Source organism: Oncorhynchus clarkii, chromosome 19 (genome assembly GCF_045791955.1).
Source record: "Oncorhynchus clarkii lewisi isolate Uvic-CL-2024 chromosome 19, UVic_Ocla_1.0, whole genome shotgun sequence".
Lineage (NCBI taxonomy): Eukaryota > Metazoa > Chordata > Actinopteri > Salmoniformes > Salmonidae > Oncorhynchus > Oncorhynchus clarkii.
The window spans coordinates 44,868,954-44,888,694 of record NC_092165.1 but is presented as its reverse complement, the minus strand read 5'-3'; the positions used below and the strand labels follow the sequence as shown (position 1 = coordinate 44,888,694).

The window sequence follows — 19,741 nt, the reverse complement described above, 5'->3', positions numbered from 1 at the left end:
TGCAACCTGAACACTGCTGGAGGTTGGTTGGGTATCTCAGAACAGGACTGACAAGAGTTATTCACGGCAAACAATGTCTGGGGAGGTCAAAGGGTAGCTGGCGAGTCAGAAATTGTCCTCCAGAGAGCAAACATGCTTTGGTGTGCAAGACCAATATATTGAACTGTTTCTGAACACCCAACACCACAATCCAGAGACTAGACTATAGCTACCTAGCCCCACTTGAAATGATATCAATAAACAAACAACCTGGTTCACAAACAGCAAGCTACAGTCTGTGCCATATCCTCTGAGCCACATACAGTCTAGAAAGAGAGATATCAGTAAACATATTTTGATTGCTAAACAATGTTAAAACATAGTCAATCACATAGTGGAGAGTGAGGATCCACATAGGTGGGTTAATGTTTTTCATCATGAATCTTGTTCTGGAGGCAGCTCTGCAGTGGTTACTAGCTGGCACAGCCACAACATCATAAACGCCATTTTAAACCTAACCCTAACCACATTGCTAACCCTAATGCCTAACCCTAAATTAAGACCAAAAATCTAATTTTTCTTTCATACATTTTTACAATATAGCCAACTTTGGACTTTGCAGCTGGCCCATCTAGCGGAAATCGCTCAGTTCTTCCTCAAGAACAAGACTCATCCCAATAAACGCCAACCTGCTCCACATAGTGGATAACATGTTAGGTTGTTCTTACCATGGCTGTGGCCCTGTGGGGAGATCTTGCCAGTCTTTGGACCAACTGAATGAAAGTCCTGGATCTGTCCGTTAGCTTTGACCTCCTTCTTTTTCTTTCCCTTGAACCAGCTGAAGGCCCGACCCAGGGAGCCCCCACGCTTCTTCCTACGGCCCCCTTTGGTTTGCCTCTCATGGGCAAACACCTCCGCAACGTCCTGGGGGATCAAGTCTCCCACAGACTCACGGCCAGACATCCCACCTCACACTGCACCTACTCCCTTAGAGAGAGAGAGAAGGAGAAAAGAGAGGGAGTCAATTATAGAAACATATTTATGTAACCAAATCCTAGCTATTCCACTCATTTAAGGAAAACATTTGCATAAATACTTTTCCATTGTCCATTCCAATTGCTACATCAATAGTACCCAAGCATTGCACCATTGGTTTAAATCGACTTCAACTCTTTTGATCATGCCCCTCTCTGTGTTAGGGTGTGGGGGAGCAGAGCCCAGACCACACAACCAGCCTACTCAGACCCATCTTGCCTGCTTCTCAACCAAACTTCACTGCCTCTGCAAAGAATTGGCACTGCTCCCTTCATTCCTGAACATGTAGTCATAATGCACAGTGCCCCACCCGAAGCCACACACACACAGACACACACACACATCCAGAAACACACACACACATTACCAGAGAACTAACCGTCTCGATCTCCAACACTAGCTCACTTTCTTTCCCGCTGTCTCTTATTGTCTTTATTTGGCTCCATCTCAACACCCTGACACAATGAGCTCATCACCCTCCCTCTCTTCCATCCCTCTTCCGCCCTGCCAAACTTATTTCCTCTAAGGCAGGTATCTCAATAGAGCAAGATATGACTCCATCTAAGTTACAGTACATGCAAAGCATATCAGCCAAGTGTCAATTATTCAGAGATAATCTGTGTGTTTGAGACATGCAACCAACACATAAAAATCCCCAAATCACTGAGTCTTGGCAAGATGCCCCTCTACTGCCATCCATCCCTAATGCCAAAATGTCCAGGAGGAGCCTTTGGCCTCTGCAATCCCTCTCTAAGATGGGTCTCAAAATTATCATAATAGGGCTCTTCTCTAACAGAGCTCCATTATCAAAATGTCCTTTTAAAGTATTGAAAGATTTAGGATGAGATGTAGTGTACTGTAACTAAGGCCCTGGTTTGGCTCTAAAACACTAGCTAAATGATTGCAGCAGATGCAGGCTGCCAGACACCCCTCACACTGGTCATAAATTAACCATTAATCACTCCAATCTCCTAGAGGAATGTCAGCACTCAACCACTGGAATCTCCAAATGCTCTTAAATGGAGGAATATGGGGAACATCATCCCCACCCACCCAGACAGACAGTGACCATCACTGAACTAACACCACAGTACTGCTTGGCTCTGCTATCCCAAGCAGAGCATTTCACAAGGAATGTCAAGAGAGACAAGCTCATATCACATGAATGTCTTAATAGGAAATGGTTTACTTTCCCATGGATGTTCAGTGACATAATCAAAAGGATGGCTGGAGAAGAGCTCAGGAGTGTAAATTTGTCTAATTTGATTGATAAATGTTTGGTTCAGTCTGGTAGCAAGGAACTGACTCACATCACACCATGGTTACCTGATAACAAACCAATGACTTCCTGCTTCTCAAAATGAAGTACACACATTTTCACTGGGGTTGGGGCTAGAGGTCGACCGATTATGATTTTTCAACGCCGATACCGATTATTGGAGGACCAAAAAAGCAGATACCGGTTAATCGGACGATTTACATTTTTTAAATTTGTAATAATGACAATTACAACAATACTGAATGAACACTTATTTTAACTTAATATATATAATACATCAATAAAATCTATTTGGCCTCAAATAAATAATGAAACGTTCAATTTGGTTTAAATAATCTAAAAACAAAGTGTTGGAGAAGAAAGTAAAAGTGCAATATGTGCCATGTAAGAAAGCTAACGTTTAAGTTCCTTGCTCAGAACATGAGAACATATGAAAGCTGGTGTTTCCTTTTAACATGAGTCTTCAATATTCCCAGGTAAGAAGTTTTAGGTTGTAGTTATTATATGAATTATAGGACTATTTCTCTCTATACCATTTGTATTTCATTAACCTTTGACTATTGGATGTTCTTATAGGCACTTTAGTATTGCCAGTGTAACAGAACAGCTTCCGTCCCTCTCCTCACTCCTACCTGGGCTCGAACCAGGAAAACAACGACAAGTGCCACCCTCGAAGCAGTGTTACCCATGCAGAGCACGGGGAACAATGTTTGAAACGCTATTAGCGCGCACCCCGCTAACTGGCTAGCCATTTGACATCGGTTACACCAGCCTAATCTCGGGAGTTGATAGGCTTGAAGTCATAAACAGCTGCTGGCAAACGCACAAAAGTGCTGTTTGAATGAATGCTTACGAGCCTGCTGGTGCCTACCATCGCTCAGTCAGACTGCTCTGTCAAATCATAGACTTAGTTATAACTTGATAACACACAGAAATACGAGCCTTAGGTCATTAATATGGCCGAATCCGGAAACGATCATCTCGAAAACAAGACGTTTATTCTTTCAGTGAAATACGGAACCGTTTCGTATTTTATCTAACGGGTGGCATTCATAAGTCTAAATATTCCTGTTACATTGCACAACCTTCAATGTTATGTCATAATTACGTAATATTCTGGCAAATTAGGCGGCCCAAACTGTTGCATACAGTGGGGCAAAAAAGTATTTAGTCAGCCACCAATTGTGCAAGTTTTCCCACTTAAAGATGAGAGAGGTCTGTAATTTTCATCATAGGTACACTTCAACTATGACAGACAAAATGAGAAAAGAAATTCCAGAAAATCACATTGTAGGATTTTTAATGAATTTATTTGCAAATTATGGTGGAAAATAAGTATTTGGTCTCTGTTGCCAGAGAACTGAATGTACATTTCTCTACAATAAGCTGCCTCCAATGCAATTTTAGAGAACTTGGCAGTAAATCCAACTGCCCTCGCAACTGCAAACCACGTGTATGGCGTCGAGTGGGCGAGCGATTTTCTGATGTCAACATTGGGAACATTGCCCCATGGTGGCGGTTTGGGCAGGCATAAGCTATGGGCAACGAACACAATTGCATTTTATCGATGGCAATTTGATTGCACAGAGATAGCGTGACGCGATCCTGAGGCCCATTGTCGTGCAATTCATCCGCCGCGATCACCTCATGTTTCAGCATGATAATGTACAGCCAGATGTCGCAAGGATCTGTGCCAGTTCCCGCCAATATCCAGCAACTTCACACAGCCATTAAAGATCAGTGGGACAACAGTCCACAGGCCACAATCAACAGCCTAATAAACTCTATGCAAAAGAGATGTGTCGCACTGCATGAGGCAAAGGGTGGTCACACCAGATACCGACTGGTTTTCTGATCCACACCCCTACTTAAAAATGTAAAATAAACAGTATCTGGGACAAACAGCAGCATATCTGTATTCCCAGTCATGTGAAATCCATAGATTAGGGCCTAATGAATTTATTTAAATTGACTGATTTCCTTATTCGCTGTAACTCAGTAAAGTACTTGAAATTGTTGCATGTTGCGTTTATTGTTGCATGTTGCGTCTACTGGCACAAACAGCCAGTCACATGTGTTTGTTTACAAAGAAGCACAATGAGCAAAACGGAAGCTTTGTGAGGTGAGTCACTCCTGCAGTGCAACTTAAGTGAGGTGATCAAGTTACACTTGAACGAAATTCACTACTGTTTGCCAGCTATATCTCTTATAACTATTAAATTCACTAAGATTGGGTTTTGCTAACTTGCTAGCGTTGGTAAGAGCAGCAGAGATAATCCCCTCCTGGATTAAGATCCCTGCTGTGCTGTCTATAGTGAACAAAATTATAGACGCAACATGCAACGATTTCAAAGATTTTACTGATTTACAGTTCATATATGGAAATCAGTCAATTTAAATAAATTCATTAGGCCGTAATCTATGGATTTCACATGTCTGGGCAGGGGTGCAGCCATGGGTGCACTCACTGGGGAGCCAGGCCCAGCCAATCAGAATTATTTTTTCCCCACAGAAGAGCTTTTTTACAGACAGAAATACTCCTCCGCAAAAAATACTACCCTTTTGAACACTGTCGGTAATACCTTATATTACGGGACGGCACAGGCATGGTATGAAGATATGGAAATCTGGATACACCCAACCCTAATTTGCACACATTACACAAGATTAAGTTAGGTCCAACAATGGATCATGCATTTCAAAATGAGAAGGTGCTACAAATCAGAGCAACAATCACAACATTCATGACAACATTGTATATAATTCCAGTGCATCTAGCACAATGCTGTAGCTGTGATTGATTTGCTCGTATTTGATGCATGGCCTTCCATAGATAAATAAATATTTGCCTAAGCATACAACAGAGCACTTTGGTAACTTCCCAACTAAATTGTTCAGAATATGCCTAAGAGACCCTCTTTCTCACACACACACAAATTAAGGATCAGGAAAATAAAATTCTCACAAAGTTTCCCCTACCAAAATTACACAGTTGCTTCATTGGCACGGTAATTGTAGGACTCCTAACCACACATCTCAATGGTGGCTGGGTGTTGAAACACAAACAATACACACATAATAATACCAACAAAAAGAGGTTTAAGGACAGAAGTTCCTTGAGAATTCCTTGAAGGTATAAACATTGGGACTATTTATTTAACTGCAGCCACACACACCATTGGCTTCTGCTGTGGTTTTCCAGCCCAATGCTACTGAAGCAGGCCTGTGCTCTGACATGCCGTTTACATTTCCCTCACAATAGATGTGGTGCTTTTACATCAACCAAGAGAATCATCTCCTGAACAGTACTAAACAGCAGCAAAATAACTAAATGTACATACATACAGTGCCTTGCAAAAGTATTCACCCCCCTTGGCGTTTTTCCTATTTTGTTGCATTACAACCTGTAATTTAAATTGATTTTTATTTGGATTTCATGTAATGGACATACACAAAATAGTCCAAATTGGTGAAGTGAAAAAAATAACTTGTTTTAAAAAATTCTAAAAAATAAAAAACTGAAAAGTGGTGCATGCATATGTATTCACCCCCTTTGCTATGAAGCCCCGAAATAAGATCTGGTGCAACCAATTACCTTCAGAAGTCACATAATTAGTTAAATAAAGTCCACCTGTGTGCAATCTAAAAGTCACATGATCTGTCACATGATCCCTGTCCGCAGAGTCTGCAACATCACCAAGTAAGGGGCACCACCAAGCAAGCGGCACTATGAAGACCAATGAGCTCTCCAAACAGGTCAGGGACAAAGTTGTGGAGAAGTACAGATCAGGGTTGGGTTAAAAAAAATATCAGAAACTTTGAACATCCCACGGAGCACCATTAAATCCAATATTTCACCACAACAAACCTGCCAAGAGAGGGCCGCCCACCAAAACTCACGGACCAGGGAAGGAGGGCATTAATCAGAGAGGCAACAAATAGACCAAAGATAACCCTGAAGAAGCTGCAAAGCTCCTGAGCGGAGATTGGAGTATCTTGTCCATAGGACCACTTTAAGCCGTACACTCCACAGAGCAGGGCTTTACGGAAGAGTGTCCAGAAAAAAATAATCAAACATGATTGGCATTCACCAAAAGGCATGTAGGAGACTCCCCAAACATATGGAAGAAGGTACTCTGGTAAGATGAGACTAAAATGTAGCTTTTTGGCCATCAAGGAAAACACTATGTCTGGTGCAAACCCAACACCTCGCATCATCCCGAGAACACCATCCCCAAAGTGATGCATGGTGGTGGCAGCATCATGCTGTGGGGATGTTTTTCCATCGGCAGGGACTGGGAAACTGGTCAGAATTGAGGGAATGATGGATGGCGCTAAATACAGGGAAATTCTTGAGGGAAACCTGTTTCAGTCTTCCAGAGATTTGAGACTGGGACAGAGGTTCACCTTCCAGCAGGACAATGGCCCTAAGCATACTGCTAAAGCAACACTCGAGTGGTTTAAGGGGAAACATTTAAATGTCTTGGAATGGCCTAATCAAAGCCCAGACCTCAATCCAATTGAGTATATGTGGTATGACTTAAAGATTGCTGTACACAAGCAGAAGCCATCCAACTTGAAGGAGCTGGAGCAGTTTTGCCTTGAAGAATGGGAAAAAACCCCAGTGGCTAGATGTGCCAAGCTTATAGAGACATACCCCAAGAGACTTGCAGCTACAATAGTAGTATCTGTTGAGTATCTGGAGCATCAGCATTTGTGCGTTCGATTACAGGCTCAAAATGGCCAGAAACAAAGAACTTTCTTCTGAAAGTCGTCAGTCTATTCTTGTTCTGAGAAAGGACGGCTATTCCATGCAAGAAATTGCTAAGAAACTGAAGATCTCGTACAATGCTGTATACTACTCTCTTCACAGAACAGAGCAAACTGGCCCTAACCAGAATAGAAAGAGGAGTGGGAAGCCCCAGTGCACAACTGAGCAAGAGGACAAGTACATTAGAGTGTCTAGTTTGAGAAACAGACGCCTCACAAGTCCTCAACAGGCAGCTTCATTAAATAGTACCCGCAAAACACCAGTCTCAACGTCAACAGTGAAAAGGTGACTCCGGGATGCTGGCCTTCTAGGCAGAGTTGCAAATAAAAAGGCATATCTCAGACCTGCCAATAAAAATAAAAGATACAAAATAAAAGATTAATATGACACTGGACAGAGGAACTCCGCCTAGAAGGCCAGCATCCCGGAGTCGCCTCTTCACTGTTGACATTAAGACGTGTGTTTTGCGGGTATTATTTAATGAAGCTGCCAGAGCATAAATTCCATGGGATATGTAGGTCTCCAGTTTTATATGAGTAAGCCTGGGGAGTTAAGACACTGGCACCTGCTTTGCCTGAAGAAAACATCAGACCCACACAGTACTTTGTACACTCCCCTATGTATTTATTTGGACAGTGACGCTAAAACTTTGAATTTGGTTCTATACTTCAGTATTGGATTTAAGATCAAATGCTTTATGAGGCGGCAGTACAGTGCCTCCTTTTGTATAAGGGTTTTTCATGTCTCTTTTACCATTTAGAAATTCATGCACTTGATCTAGTCCCTTGTTGTGCCCAATATAAATGAATGGTAAATCATGTACTCTGTCATTTTAGAGTTCATTTTATTTTAAATAAGAATATAATATGTTTCTGAAAACTTCATTAATGTGGATGCTACCATGATTAAATATTTATTATGATTTAAATCGTGAATATTGAGTGAGAATGATAGAGGCATAAATATCATACACCCTCCCTGCTGTGGCAGGGATATACAATCTGTATATTAATGTCATAGTATTGTGCAAGTGAAGATTGGAATAAGTTTACACTACAGGAGTTGTTGCAAAAGTGACTCAGGGTGAGGAAGCAAACCTGGCTGGTAAATGCGCCCGTGGGGACAAGTCAAAGACAGGAGGGTGTGGCAGTGAAACAGACACCTTTGTTTAAAGAGTGAGTATAGCTTAGTTTAAACAAGAGCACATTCACATTTACCTCCAAGTCTGGACACCGGGATTTAAAGTGGCAGAGCAGTGTTCAAGGTTCTAGTCAACATTTAGTCCACCTTCAGAGATCAGTGTGGGACATAGATCCCCCCTCAAACCCAATGTCTTCTTAGGGTAGTATAATGTGGGCAATTCCATGATAAGGGAATTACACTTTTACTCAGATTTTTTCACTTGAAAATGTATGCCAAACCAAAACCATTGATTTCAAAGTTTAACAAAGCAAACTCTATGCACAAGGACTACATTTAATAATTTTATTTTTATTTTTATTTTTTAACTAATTTAGTGGAAGAACTGTGCAGATGCAAACTTTGGTGACAGAATTACGGTAAAATCTCCCTCAGTGTTTTATGCAACCACATTCTCCAAAAATTCTTACAATATCTGCTCAGAATTCAAATAAAAAATATGGGTTGTCAGCTATGACATGGCATCTTGAGTTTAAAAATATATATATTTTGGTTTAGTGGATTTAACGGAATTACTGTAATGGAATTACATCATGGGTCCCTGATCTTTACGACACAGAAATGCATAATTATTCTCATCATGTTTCACAACTTTGGACATCACAGCACAGCACAGCTCAGTAGTTCAGTACAGTAGATATACTGTACTAGTGTATTGGACTACTGTGCTCAACTCACTGTACAGTACTGTATTCTACTCGATGTACTGTACTTGTGCTATGCAAACTTGTGAAACATGTCTATGATAGGTCCAGTCCGGTCTGTCTGTGGACGTTAACATCAAGGCCAGGGTGAACTGACCAAATTTTTACACATTTTCAACATCAATGGAGGTCTGGTGTTAGTTGGTGCTCAGTGGGTGAGGATGTTGATTATAGTAAATGGAAAGAGGGGGCTTATGGGTAGGTGTCAGTAAGAGCTGGGAGAGGTGATATTAACTGGAGAGAGAGAGGGAGGAGTTGTCAAGATTTAGGCTGTTTTAACACTCTTGGTTTGCCCACCAGACAACAGAAAGACAAAGAAAATAGTTGTGAGCTGAACATAACAGTATGCCATGGAAGGGAGGACAGGAGCAAGTGAACCAACTGTGTTTGTGACCATTGTAGCCAACTCAGTTGCAGTAATTCCGTTACACTTTTGGGGTAATTCTGTTACCAATTTGGTAACGGATTCACACGTTTTTTACTTCTGTGAACTTGTCAAAGCATTAAGTTATGCCATATTCCTTAGATGGAAAATGTTTGAAAAATGTATCTATGCCTTCATTTCCTAAAAATATAGACTCAGCTTTAATTTGACACCCAATATGATATGCTGCTATGAGCTTCACATGTTGGTGCTCATGGGCCGCTTTTGATGGAACTGCCCATGTACAGTTTTGAATAGAGTGAACATTATGTGAAATAATGGCGCGTGCTGCTGTAATAAATGATTAAGTGTCGACATTTTACTCATGTGAAAGGTGGCTTTACGGTACTGATTGATCAGAGGTCAACCGATTAATCGAAATGGCCGATTAATTAGGGCCGATTTCAAGTTTTCATAGCAATCGGAAATCGGTATTTTTGGGCACCGATTTTGCCGATTAAAAAAAATATATATATATTTAACTAGGCAAGTCAGTTAAGAACACATTCTTATTTTTAATGACGGCCTAGGAACGGTGGGTTAACTGCCTCGTTCAGGGGCAGAACGACAGATTTTCACCTTGTCTGCTCGGGGGATGCAATCTTGCAACCGTACAGTTAACTAGTCCAACGCTCTAACCATCTGATTCCATTGCACTCCACGAGGAGACTGCCTGTTACGCGAATGCAGTAGAAGCCAAGGTAAGTTGCTAGCTAGCATTAAAGTTATCTTATAAAAACAAATCAATCAATCAATCACTAGTTAAACTAGTAATATCATCAACTAGCGTGTCCCGCATTGCATATAATCGATGCAACGCTGGGGGATGATTTAACAAATGCGTATTTGCGAAAAAAGCACAATCGTTGGATGACTGTACCTAACCATAAACACCAATGCCTTTCTTAAAATCAATACACAGAAGTATATATTTTTAAACCTGCTTATTTAGCTACATTTAATTAATTAATTAGTTAATATTGCTAAATGAAATATTAACCAGATGAAATTGTGTCACTTCTCTTGCGTTCATTGCACGCAGAGTCAGGGTATATACAACAGTTTGGGCAGCCTGGCTCATTGCGAACTAATTTGCCAGAATTTTACATAATTATGACATAACATTGAAGGTTGTGCAATGTAACAAGAATATTTAGACTTAGGGATGCCACCCGTTAGATAAAATACCGAACGTTTCCGTATTTCACTAAAATAATAAACGTTTTGTTTTTGAAATGACAGTTTCCGGATTCTACCATATTAATGACCAAAGGCTCGTATTTCTGTGTGTTATGTTATAATTAAGTCTATGATTTGATAGAGCAGTCTGACTGAGCGATGGTAGGCAGCAGCAGGCTCGTAAGCATTCATTCAAACAGCACTTTCGTGCGTTTTGCCAGCAGCTCTTCGCAAGCACAGCGCTGTTTGTGACTTCAAGCCTATCAGCCTAATGGCTGGTGTAACCGATGTGAAATGGCTAGCTAGTTAGCGGGGTGCGCGCTAATAGCGTTTCAAACGTCCCTCGCTCTGAGACTTGGAGTAGTTATTCCCCTTGCTCTGCACGGGCCACAGCTTTTGTGGAGCGATGGGTAACGCTGCTTCGAGTGTGGCTGTTGTCGATGTGTTCCTGATTTGAGCCCAGGGAGGGGCAAGGAGAGGGACGGAAGCTATAATGTTACACTGGCAATACTATAGTGCCTATAAGAACATCCAATAGTCAAAGGTATATGAAATACAAATGGTATAGAGAGAAATAGTCCTATAAATACTATAATAACTACAACCTAAAACTTCTTACCTGGGAATATTGAAGTCTCATATTAAAAGGAACCACCAACTTTCATATGTTCTCATGTTCTGAGCAAGGAACTTAAGCGTTAGCTTTTTTACATGGCACATATTGCACTTTTACTTCTCCAACACTTTGTTTTTGCATTATTTAAACCAAATTGAACATGTTTCATTATTTATTTGAGGCTAAATAGATTTTTATTTATGTATTATATTAAGTTAAAATAAGTGTTCATTCAGTATTGTTGTAATTGTCATTATTATAAATAAATACTTTAAAAAAATTATTTTTATCGTCCAATTAACCGGTATCGGCTTTTTTCGGTCCTCCAATAATCGGTATCGGTATCGGCGTTGAAAAATCATAAATCGGTCGACCTCTAGTACTGATATTTCATAAATCAGGGTATGCCTCTATTCTGTGGGCATTATCAAATAAAGAAGAGCAGAACCACTCAAGTGAAGGGCATTCTACAGAGAGGCAGGTGATTAGAACACATGCACGTTCTGAACCAGAGGCGCGGTGTACAGTTGAAGTCGGAAGTTTACATACACCTTAGCCAAATACATTTAAACTCAGTTTTACACAATTCCTGACATTTAATCCTAGTAAAAATTCCCTGTCTTAGGTCAGCTAGGATCACCACTTTATTTTAAGAATGTGAAATGTCAGAATAATAGTTGAGAGAATGATTTATTTCAGCTTTAATCTCTTTCATCACTTTCCCAATGGGTCAGAAGTTGACATACACTCAATTAGTATTTGGTAGCATTGCCTTTAAATTGTTTAACTTGGGTTAAACGTTTCAGTTAGCCTTCCACAAGATTCCCACAATAAGTTGGGCCCATTCCTCCTGACAGAGCTGGTGTAACGGAGTCAGGTTTGTAGGCCTCCTTGCTTGCACACGCTTTTTCAGTTCTGCCCACAAATTTTCTATAGGATTGAGGTCAGGGCTTTGTGATGGCCACTCTAATACCTTGACTTTGTTGTCCTTAAGCCATTTTGCCACAACTTTGGAAGTATGCTTGGGGTCATTGTCCATTTGGAAGACCCATTTGCGACCAAGCTTTAACTTCCTGATTGATGTCTTGAGATGTTGCTTCAATATATCCACAACATTTTCCATCCTCATGAATCCATCTATTTTGTGAAGTGCACCAGTGCCTCCTGCAGCAAAGCACCCCCACAACATGATGCTGCCACCCCATTGCTTCACGGTTTCATCAGACCAGAGGACATTTCTCCAAAAAAGTACCATGTTTGTCTCCATGTGCAGTTGCAAACCGCTTTTTTATGGCGGTTTTGGAGCAGTGGATTCTTCCTTACTAAGCGGCCTTTCAGGTTATGTCGATATAGAACTCGTTTTACTGTGGATATAGATACTTTTGTACCGGTTTCCTCCAGCATCTTCACAAGGTCCTTTGCTGTCTGGGATTGATTTGCACTTTTCGCACCAAAGTATGTTCATCTCTAGAAGACAGAACGCGTCTCCTTACTGAGCGTTATGATGGCTGCGTGGTCCCATGGTGTTTATTCTTGCGTACTATGATGTCAAGCAAAGAGGCACTGAGTTTGATGGTAGGCCTTGAAATATATCCACAGGTACACCTCCAATTAACTCAAATGATGTCAATTAGCCTATCAGAAGCATCTAAAGCCATGACATCATTTTCTGGAATTTTCAAAGCAGGTTAAAAGGCACAGTCAGCTTTGTGTATGTAAACTTCTGACCCACTGGAATTGTAATGCAGTGAATAAGTGAAATAATCTGTCTGTAAACAATTGTTGGAAAAATTACTTATGTCATGCACAAAATAGATGTCCTAACCGACTTGCCAAAACTATTGTTCTGTTAACAAGAAATTTGTGTAGTGTTTGGAAAAACGAGTTTTAATGACTCCAGCCTAAGTGTATGTAAACTTCCGACATCAACTGTATGTACATGATGTATGTGAGTCACCACTAGGGGAAAACTGGAACAACCCAATGAAATTGGGATTGTCACATTAATAAGCAATGACAGCGGGTAAGACCAAAGGAATGTGCCTCTTTTCGATGTGATGATTTCACTCAAAGTTACAAAAAAATCAGAGCTCAAAACACATTGTTGTACAAGGAAAATGTCAGAACATTGCGTTAACAAATCATATTTTTTTCCCCAATGCATTTCCCAATGCATTTTTTCAAAAGCATTTTATGCACATGGCTCTGGACAATTCCTGGTCTTCCCATGGACTTTTGTAAAATTAGTGGAAAAGAGAAAACATTAAACATCCGACAAGACACAAATGGCCTTCTAAAGAGACAGTGAGTTTGAACGCTAGTATTTCAAGAATATATAGATATGCATTTTTCTTGAGGCAAAACCTTACCTAAGTTTCTGTTTGCTATAATAAAGGATATGTGGATCAGGATATTGATATAAATAAATTCAACACAACAATACATGCCAATACTAAACATACATAAAGAGTTGGATAAGACCCAACTGAAATGAGGTCAGTCGACAGTGAATCAGGGTCATTGTTGCTGTAAGGGTGAATATGTGGAGCTGTGGACAGATCTGTTCAAGTCTGAGTGCTGTTGGGCCACTGTAGCCATGCAGCAGCTTGTCTAAGAGTAGAGCCTGCATTCCTGAGAGATTGATAATTACTGAGGAACTCCTCTTTCCAAATATCCTTCACCCCCTCTCTCCCTCTTGTTCTCCCCCACCCACCTACCTACCTCCCTCTTTCTGCCTGACAGAGAACGTATACAGTAGCCTAGGAACCAGAGTCATAAAAACATAATGGCAAGGGCCATAAGAGAATACCATTGTAAGATAAAGTTTTTTAACTAATTATGCACAGGCTAAAGTTACCGGTACCCCTCATTACTTTCTCATATTGTTCACATGTTTCAATAGTGAGAGACTCTTGAGTTTCTCAGTCTGGGCTGTTGAATCTGCCCATTTCTAGACCTCATATAAGTGTTGCTGTGGGCCTAAGCCTGGACCTCTGTATCTATGGGGATGAAGACCCTGGTCTGAGGGAACAAAACCAGGGGAGGTGAAGTAGTGACTTAGTGCCTGCTGGGATAAACACAGCTGTGGCTTAAAAAACATCCTCTCCTGCCACTGGCATCTCTGAAGTCTCTGTTCTCTCCAGTCAAAACAAGCCCTCTGTGCCCCAACCACAATAACACTCACTCACTCAGTCATAGACTGCCATACACTAAGCACTATGTAGGGTGAGAGGACTGGGAAATCTTATAGTAAGGACTAGATGGTATAGGGTTAGCAGACATGCAGACAGAGCAGACTAATCCAGCAGTGGGCAAATGCAAATGTTCTCTATGTAAACTGTTTTGGCATTTCAGAGTGCCTAAATAGGCTACTAAAAGAAGGCCTGTCCCGTTTGGCTACTACTACTGAAACACAGTCCGCCGACCTAGGAATGTTGGCCTGAGAACATGAGACACACGCTCACACACACATTAGCGTGGCTAATGTTTTGACTGATTGGATTTCCCATTAGTGCTGATCAATGGTTCAATGATTACAGATGAGTAAGTAAACCAATCCCACTGATTAAACAGTGTCTACCACTCTGTCTACACAAAGGAGGCTCCTCACTACACTACAGACCTGAGTCACTGCTGATTTCACCACACTCACGGGACTGTCGCCCATTCCAGGCTGAAGCTAGAATGTCTACAGCCCATCATAATACTGAGACGTTATCTGTCCACACTGCTGTGAACTAAGTTCTACTGACTAGCCCTCCTCCCCACTGGTCACTGTGGTCATTTTCCCCTGAGTTCTCCCAAACACTAACCACTGTCTAGACTGAGCTATCCTTCCTCTCTTAAGATCCTCTTGATCTGTCATGCCCTCATCCCTCTATTCCTAGGGTCCTGAGTTTTTCTAGGTCAAGTCCCATGCTGGAAGAAAGGTCAGGGCCCTAGTTGTGCAGAGGAATCTCCCCCTGGATCTGTGGTTACATAAGGCACCTGTTATCTCCATGGGTACAAGCCCTGGCTTGGCAGGCAGCCAAGTGAGAAGGAAGAAACACCAGTGCAGGACACACCCTTCCTAAACAAAAGTATATTGTCTCCACTCCAGTTCAGAAGTCATGGTGAAGTCATCAGGGGCAGAGGTTAGAGAGGGGTGTTCTGAAATTATCAGGACAATTTTGTCAAAATAAACTATAGGCAATGTTTATTAGCAGACTGCAGTGGTAATTACTGGTAATTATCAGGTTTTAGTTGTCCACAATCAAATTAATGAGACAAAACAAGCAACTGACATATCATGTGACAACGTCTAAAACGACTGAAATCTGGCCAATTTGTCTCCAAAAGGACTTTATCCATAGAAAGATGTGAATAAATTGGAGTCCTGTTTCATTTCACAATTGATCTGCAGTCAAAACAACTTTGTTTGCAGCTTTCAGTTCTAAGTCCATGGCCAGGCAATGTACAGTATGTCTACAAACAGAAGAAGTCCCCTCTCGAGAACTGAGACTGTCAGGTTATCTCCAGTCAAGTTAATAAATAATCTTCACTCAAGATAAAGGAAATAGGAAATACATGTATCAGACTGCCATGAGGCCATTGACTGGGAGAGATAATGTTATGGTAAGGTAGGTTGGCGCTATGTCAGTGTCCATGAGTCCTGCTCAGATAATTAATAGAAAACTAAATGTCTTTCATTGTAAATATCTCTTTCGTAAAACATGTTTAAGATTATATGTATTTTTACCTGTCTGTTTGACAGTTCCAATGCAATTCAACATTGGGTCTCCAGGCTATCCACCACCCTGACCCTGCATGCCAAGTTGGCTGTACCTGTACTGTACCACCGATTGCCAATCATGTAGCCTATGTCAAATTAGGCCCACCTCACATAGTTCTAAAAGCATGATCTTGATTTGCCTGGAAACCCTATGTTGAATTGCATTGCATTCTACAAAGGGGAGAAATAAGCATTTGAATCAGGAACGTTTCCTCTCACGACCTCTACAAGCCAGAAAGTGTAATAAAATTATATTTTAATGTACTTTACCGTTTGGTCCTTTTGGCGGTAGGAATGTGAGACAATATATCCACAGGAAAGTATAATTACATCAACTTTTCGAAGCGCTTGTAGTGCATTCCAATTTCTATCAACTGAAGCATGCCCACAACATAAAAATACATGCAGGATTTGCTGAGCTCGTGCACGTGTTTCCATGGTTCAGCACATGCTTCAGGTGATAGAAATATGACTGCACTGCCAGCCCTTTGAAAAGTTTATGTAATTATACTTCCCTGTTGATATAGCCGATTGTGCGACATTCCTACCATCAAAAGGACTAACCACAAGGCCAAGCTGTAAAGTATGTTAAAATAGAATTGTATTCAACATTCTGGCTTGTAGAGGTCGTGAGAGGAAACTTTCCTGATTCAAATGCTTATTTCTCCCCTTTGTAGAATTCAATGCAATTCAACGTTGGTTGTCCAGGCAAGATATTGATACGTCATTGAGATCTTATTTTCCTCATTGTTTAGTAGGAAAGTTCAACTTTAGGATGAAAGTTATGAAATATATGACACTTATCAGTATTGCCACGTTCATATATATGCTGGTCGGAACTAAGAAATGTCCGGCTTGCTGATTCGTTGGACGCGGCACGCGTATAACTAGGCTACAACCATTAGAACATTTCAGAGTTTCCTAGTTCCAACAAGTATTTGACCGCGGCATATGTCAGAGCTCATAAAAAAGTTATGACATTATGATGACACGTGAGTTCACGTTCCCCTCATCACACAACTGCCAAATTCAGCATGCTACACTACACATAACACACTGACTATAAAGTATTAGAAACTTGCCATACAGAAATGGCCTGCAGACGACGGCAAAAAATCATTCATTCGAAATATGTTTACCTTTGGATTAAATACTTTTAAATCCCGATTTGCCTCATCTGCTTTACATTTGAAGCGCTTCCACTGCGTTGCTCTCCAAAGTGGTTCACAGTCCGAACTGAAACACCAGGTAAAGCATTTCCGCTAAATGTGCCACAGGAGGAGACTACAGTGGTATTTTCTGCTGACCGAAACACTCCAAGAATTGTTTTCCACAAACTGGCTTAATCGGTTTTTCGCACGAACGCTCCAATGGTTTCCCCCAAATTACACAATACGTGCGTCTTGTGCTGTCCTATCTGTGGCTGCAGTGCGCGCACAGGTGAAAAAATGACAGGGATGATCTATGATGTTGATATCCGCGCGCTGTGACGGCCACCTGGTGGCGGGCAAAATATCCTTCGTAGCTGAACATTACAAATGATTAATGTGCACTTCTTCTTCCTTGATATCATGGCGGTCCGCAAACAAACGTTAAGGTGCATGCCGCCACCTACTGTGCTGGAGTGTGCGAGAAATCATGGTCTGTCTAATTATGTACTACTAAATATATATATATATATTATAATAAATTCAACCTGCAATTTCTGCTTTCCACAATACAAGTCGTGTAGATAACTTCATAGCTTTCATTAGTAAGGTTAACTTTATTCACAGTCAAAGTATCCTTTGACATAGCACATTCATGAGGTCAAGATTTCTGAACAGGTCTCAAAACCATACCAGGGCTAGCAGCAATACCAGTCCTGACATTAGGTCCACTTGGTACAGGAGCAGCCATGGAAGCTCCATCATTATGTAAAGTCCATGGAGAATAAGAGCACCTCCTCCCAGCTGCCCACTGCACTGAGGCTAGGAAACACTGTCACTACCAATAAATCAATTTTTCCATTTGCTTTCCATCTGGCTACCCCTACCCCAGTCAACAGCCCTGCACCCCCCACAGCAACATGCCCAAGCCTCCCCATTTCTCTTTCACCCAAATCCAGATAGCTGATGTTCTGAAAGAGCTGCAAAATCTGGACCCCTACAAATCAGCTGGGCTAGACAATCTGGACCCTCTCTTTCTAAAATTATCAGCCGAAATTGTTGCAACCCCTAGTACTAGCCTGTTCAACCTCTCTCTGAGATCCCCAAAGATTGGAAAGCTGCCGCGGTCATCCCCCTCTTCAAAGGGAGAGACACTCTAGACCCAAACTGCTACAGACCTGTATCTATCCTACCCTACCTGTCTTTGAAAGCCAAGGTAACAAACAGATCACCGACCATCGCCTGGTTCACCAACTACTTCTCAGACAGAGTTCAGTGTGTCAAATCAGAGGGCCTGTTGTCCGGACCTCTGGCAGTCTCTACGGGGGTGCCACAGGGTTCAATTCTCAGGCTGACTCTCTTCTCTGTATACATCAATGATGTCGCTCATGCTGCTGGTGATTCTCTGATCCACCTCTACGCAGACGACACCATTTTGTATACTTCTGGCCCTTCTTTGGACACAGTGTTAACAAACCTCCAGAAGAGCTTCAATGCCATACAACTCTCCTTCCGTCAACCAATCGCTGCCCACACCTGCCCGCCTGCATCACTACTCTGGACGGTTCTGACTTAGAATATGTGGACAACTACAAATACCTAAGTGTCTGGTTAGACTGTAACTCTCCTTCCAGACTCACATTAAGCATCTCCAATCCAAAATTAAATCTAGAATCGGCTTCCTGCGTTTTGTTGCCAACCTTACTTTGCTACCTGACAACTTTACAGTTTTTACTTTTTAATTACCGTTTATATTTTTAGTTTTTCCCCTCACTCAACTTTTTTTTTCATTCACCTTTTTCACTCCGGATTCTTTATCTGGACATGGTTCGTCAGGGCCTCCAACAGCCGAAGCTAAGAAATAACAATAACATGATGCCTTCTAATTGCAGTCGCTGTACTCATAATTTACAGGAGAATGATCGCCTTACGGCGAGGATAGCTGCAGCCAGACAACTTTCTCATGACTTCTGGAGGGAAATGCTGTAGAAATGCTCAACCGGTGTCGTTCATTCAGCCGACAGAAACTTTCAACCGGTTTTCCCCATTAAGCAGCGAGTCGGAGTCTGAGGCCGAGCCTTCTCTTGTCTCTACTCCTCTCGTTACGGGGTCTGAGACGCCGAAGCTTCCCACCATTATCTCTAACAAATTGAAAACCCTAGTCATTGGCGACTCCATTATCCGCAGTATTAGACTTAAAACGAATCATCCAGCGATCATACACTGTTTACCAGGGGCAGGGCTACCGACGTTAAGGCTAATCTGAAGATGGTGCTGGCTAAAGCTAAAACTGGCGAGTGTAGAGATATTGTTATCCACGTCGGCACCAACGATGTTAGGATGAAATAGTCAGAGGTCACCAAGCGCAACATAGCTTCCGCATGTAAATCAGCAGCTAGAAAAATGTGTCGGCATCGAGTAATTGTCTCTGGCCCCCTCCCAGTTCGGGGGAATGATGAGCTCTACAGCAGAGTCTCACAACTCAATCGCTGGTTGAAAACTGTTTTCTGCCTCTCCCAAAAGATAGAATTTGTAGATAATTGGCCCTCTTTCTGGGACTCAGCCACAAACAGAACCAAGCCTGGCCTGCTGAGGAGTGACGGACTCCATCCTAGCTGGAGGGGTGCTCTCATCT

General features: G+C 41.6%; 1 protein-coding gene across 6 annotated transcripts in view; it reads right to left on the bottom strand.

The window, feature by feature from the left end:
- Positions 1 to 17,381, bottom strand: part of LOC139375285 (NHS-like protein 3) — a 50,755-nt gene extending 33,374 nt beyond the window's left edge. Inside the window, exons 1-3 of one of the 6 annotated variants that reach the window (XM_071116912.1) lie at positions 17,098 to 17,300; positions 15,175 to 15,336; positions 708 to 966 (exon numbers count right to left, since the gene is read on the bottom strand). In XM_071116912.1, the coding sequence (XP_070973013.1) occupies positions 708 to 942 (235 nt within the window). In that variant the 5' untranslated portion in view covers positions 943 to 966; positions 15,175 to 15,336; positions 17,098 to 17,300. Of the gene's footprint in view, positions 1 to 707; positions 967 to 15,174; positions 15,337 to 16,228; positions 16,321 to 17,097 lie in introns of those variants that run through there. The other 5 variants (XM_071116913.1, XM_071116911.1, XM_071116908.1 and 2 more) reach the window with 5 other exon arrangements.
- Positions 17,382 to 19,741: the final 2,360 nt, after the last annotated feature.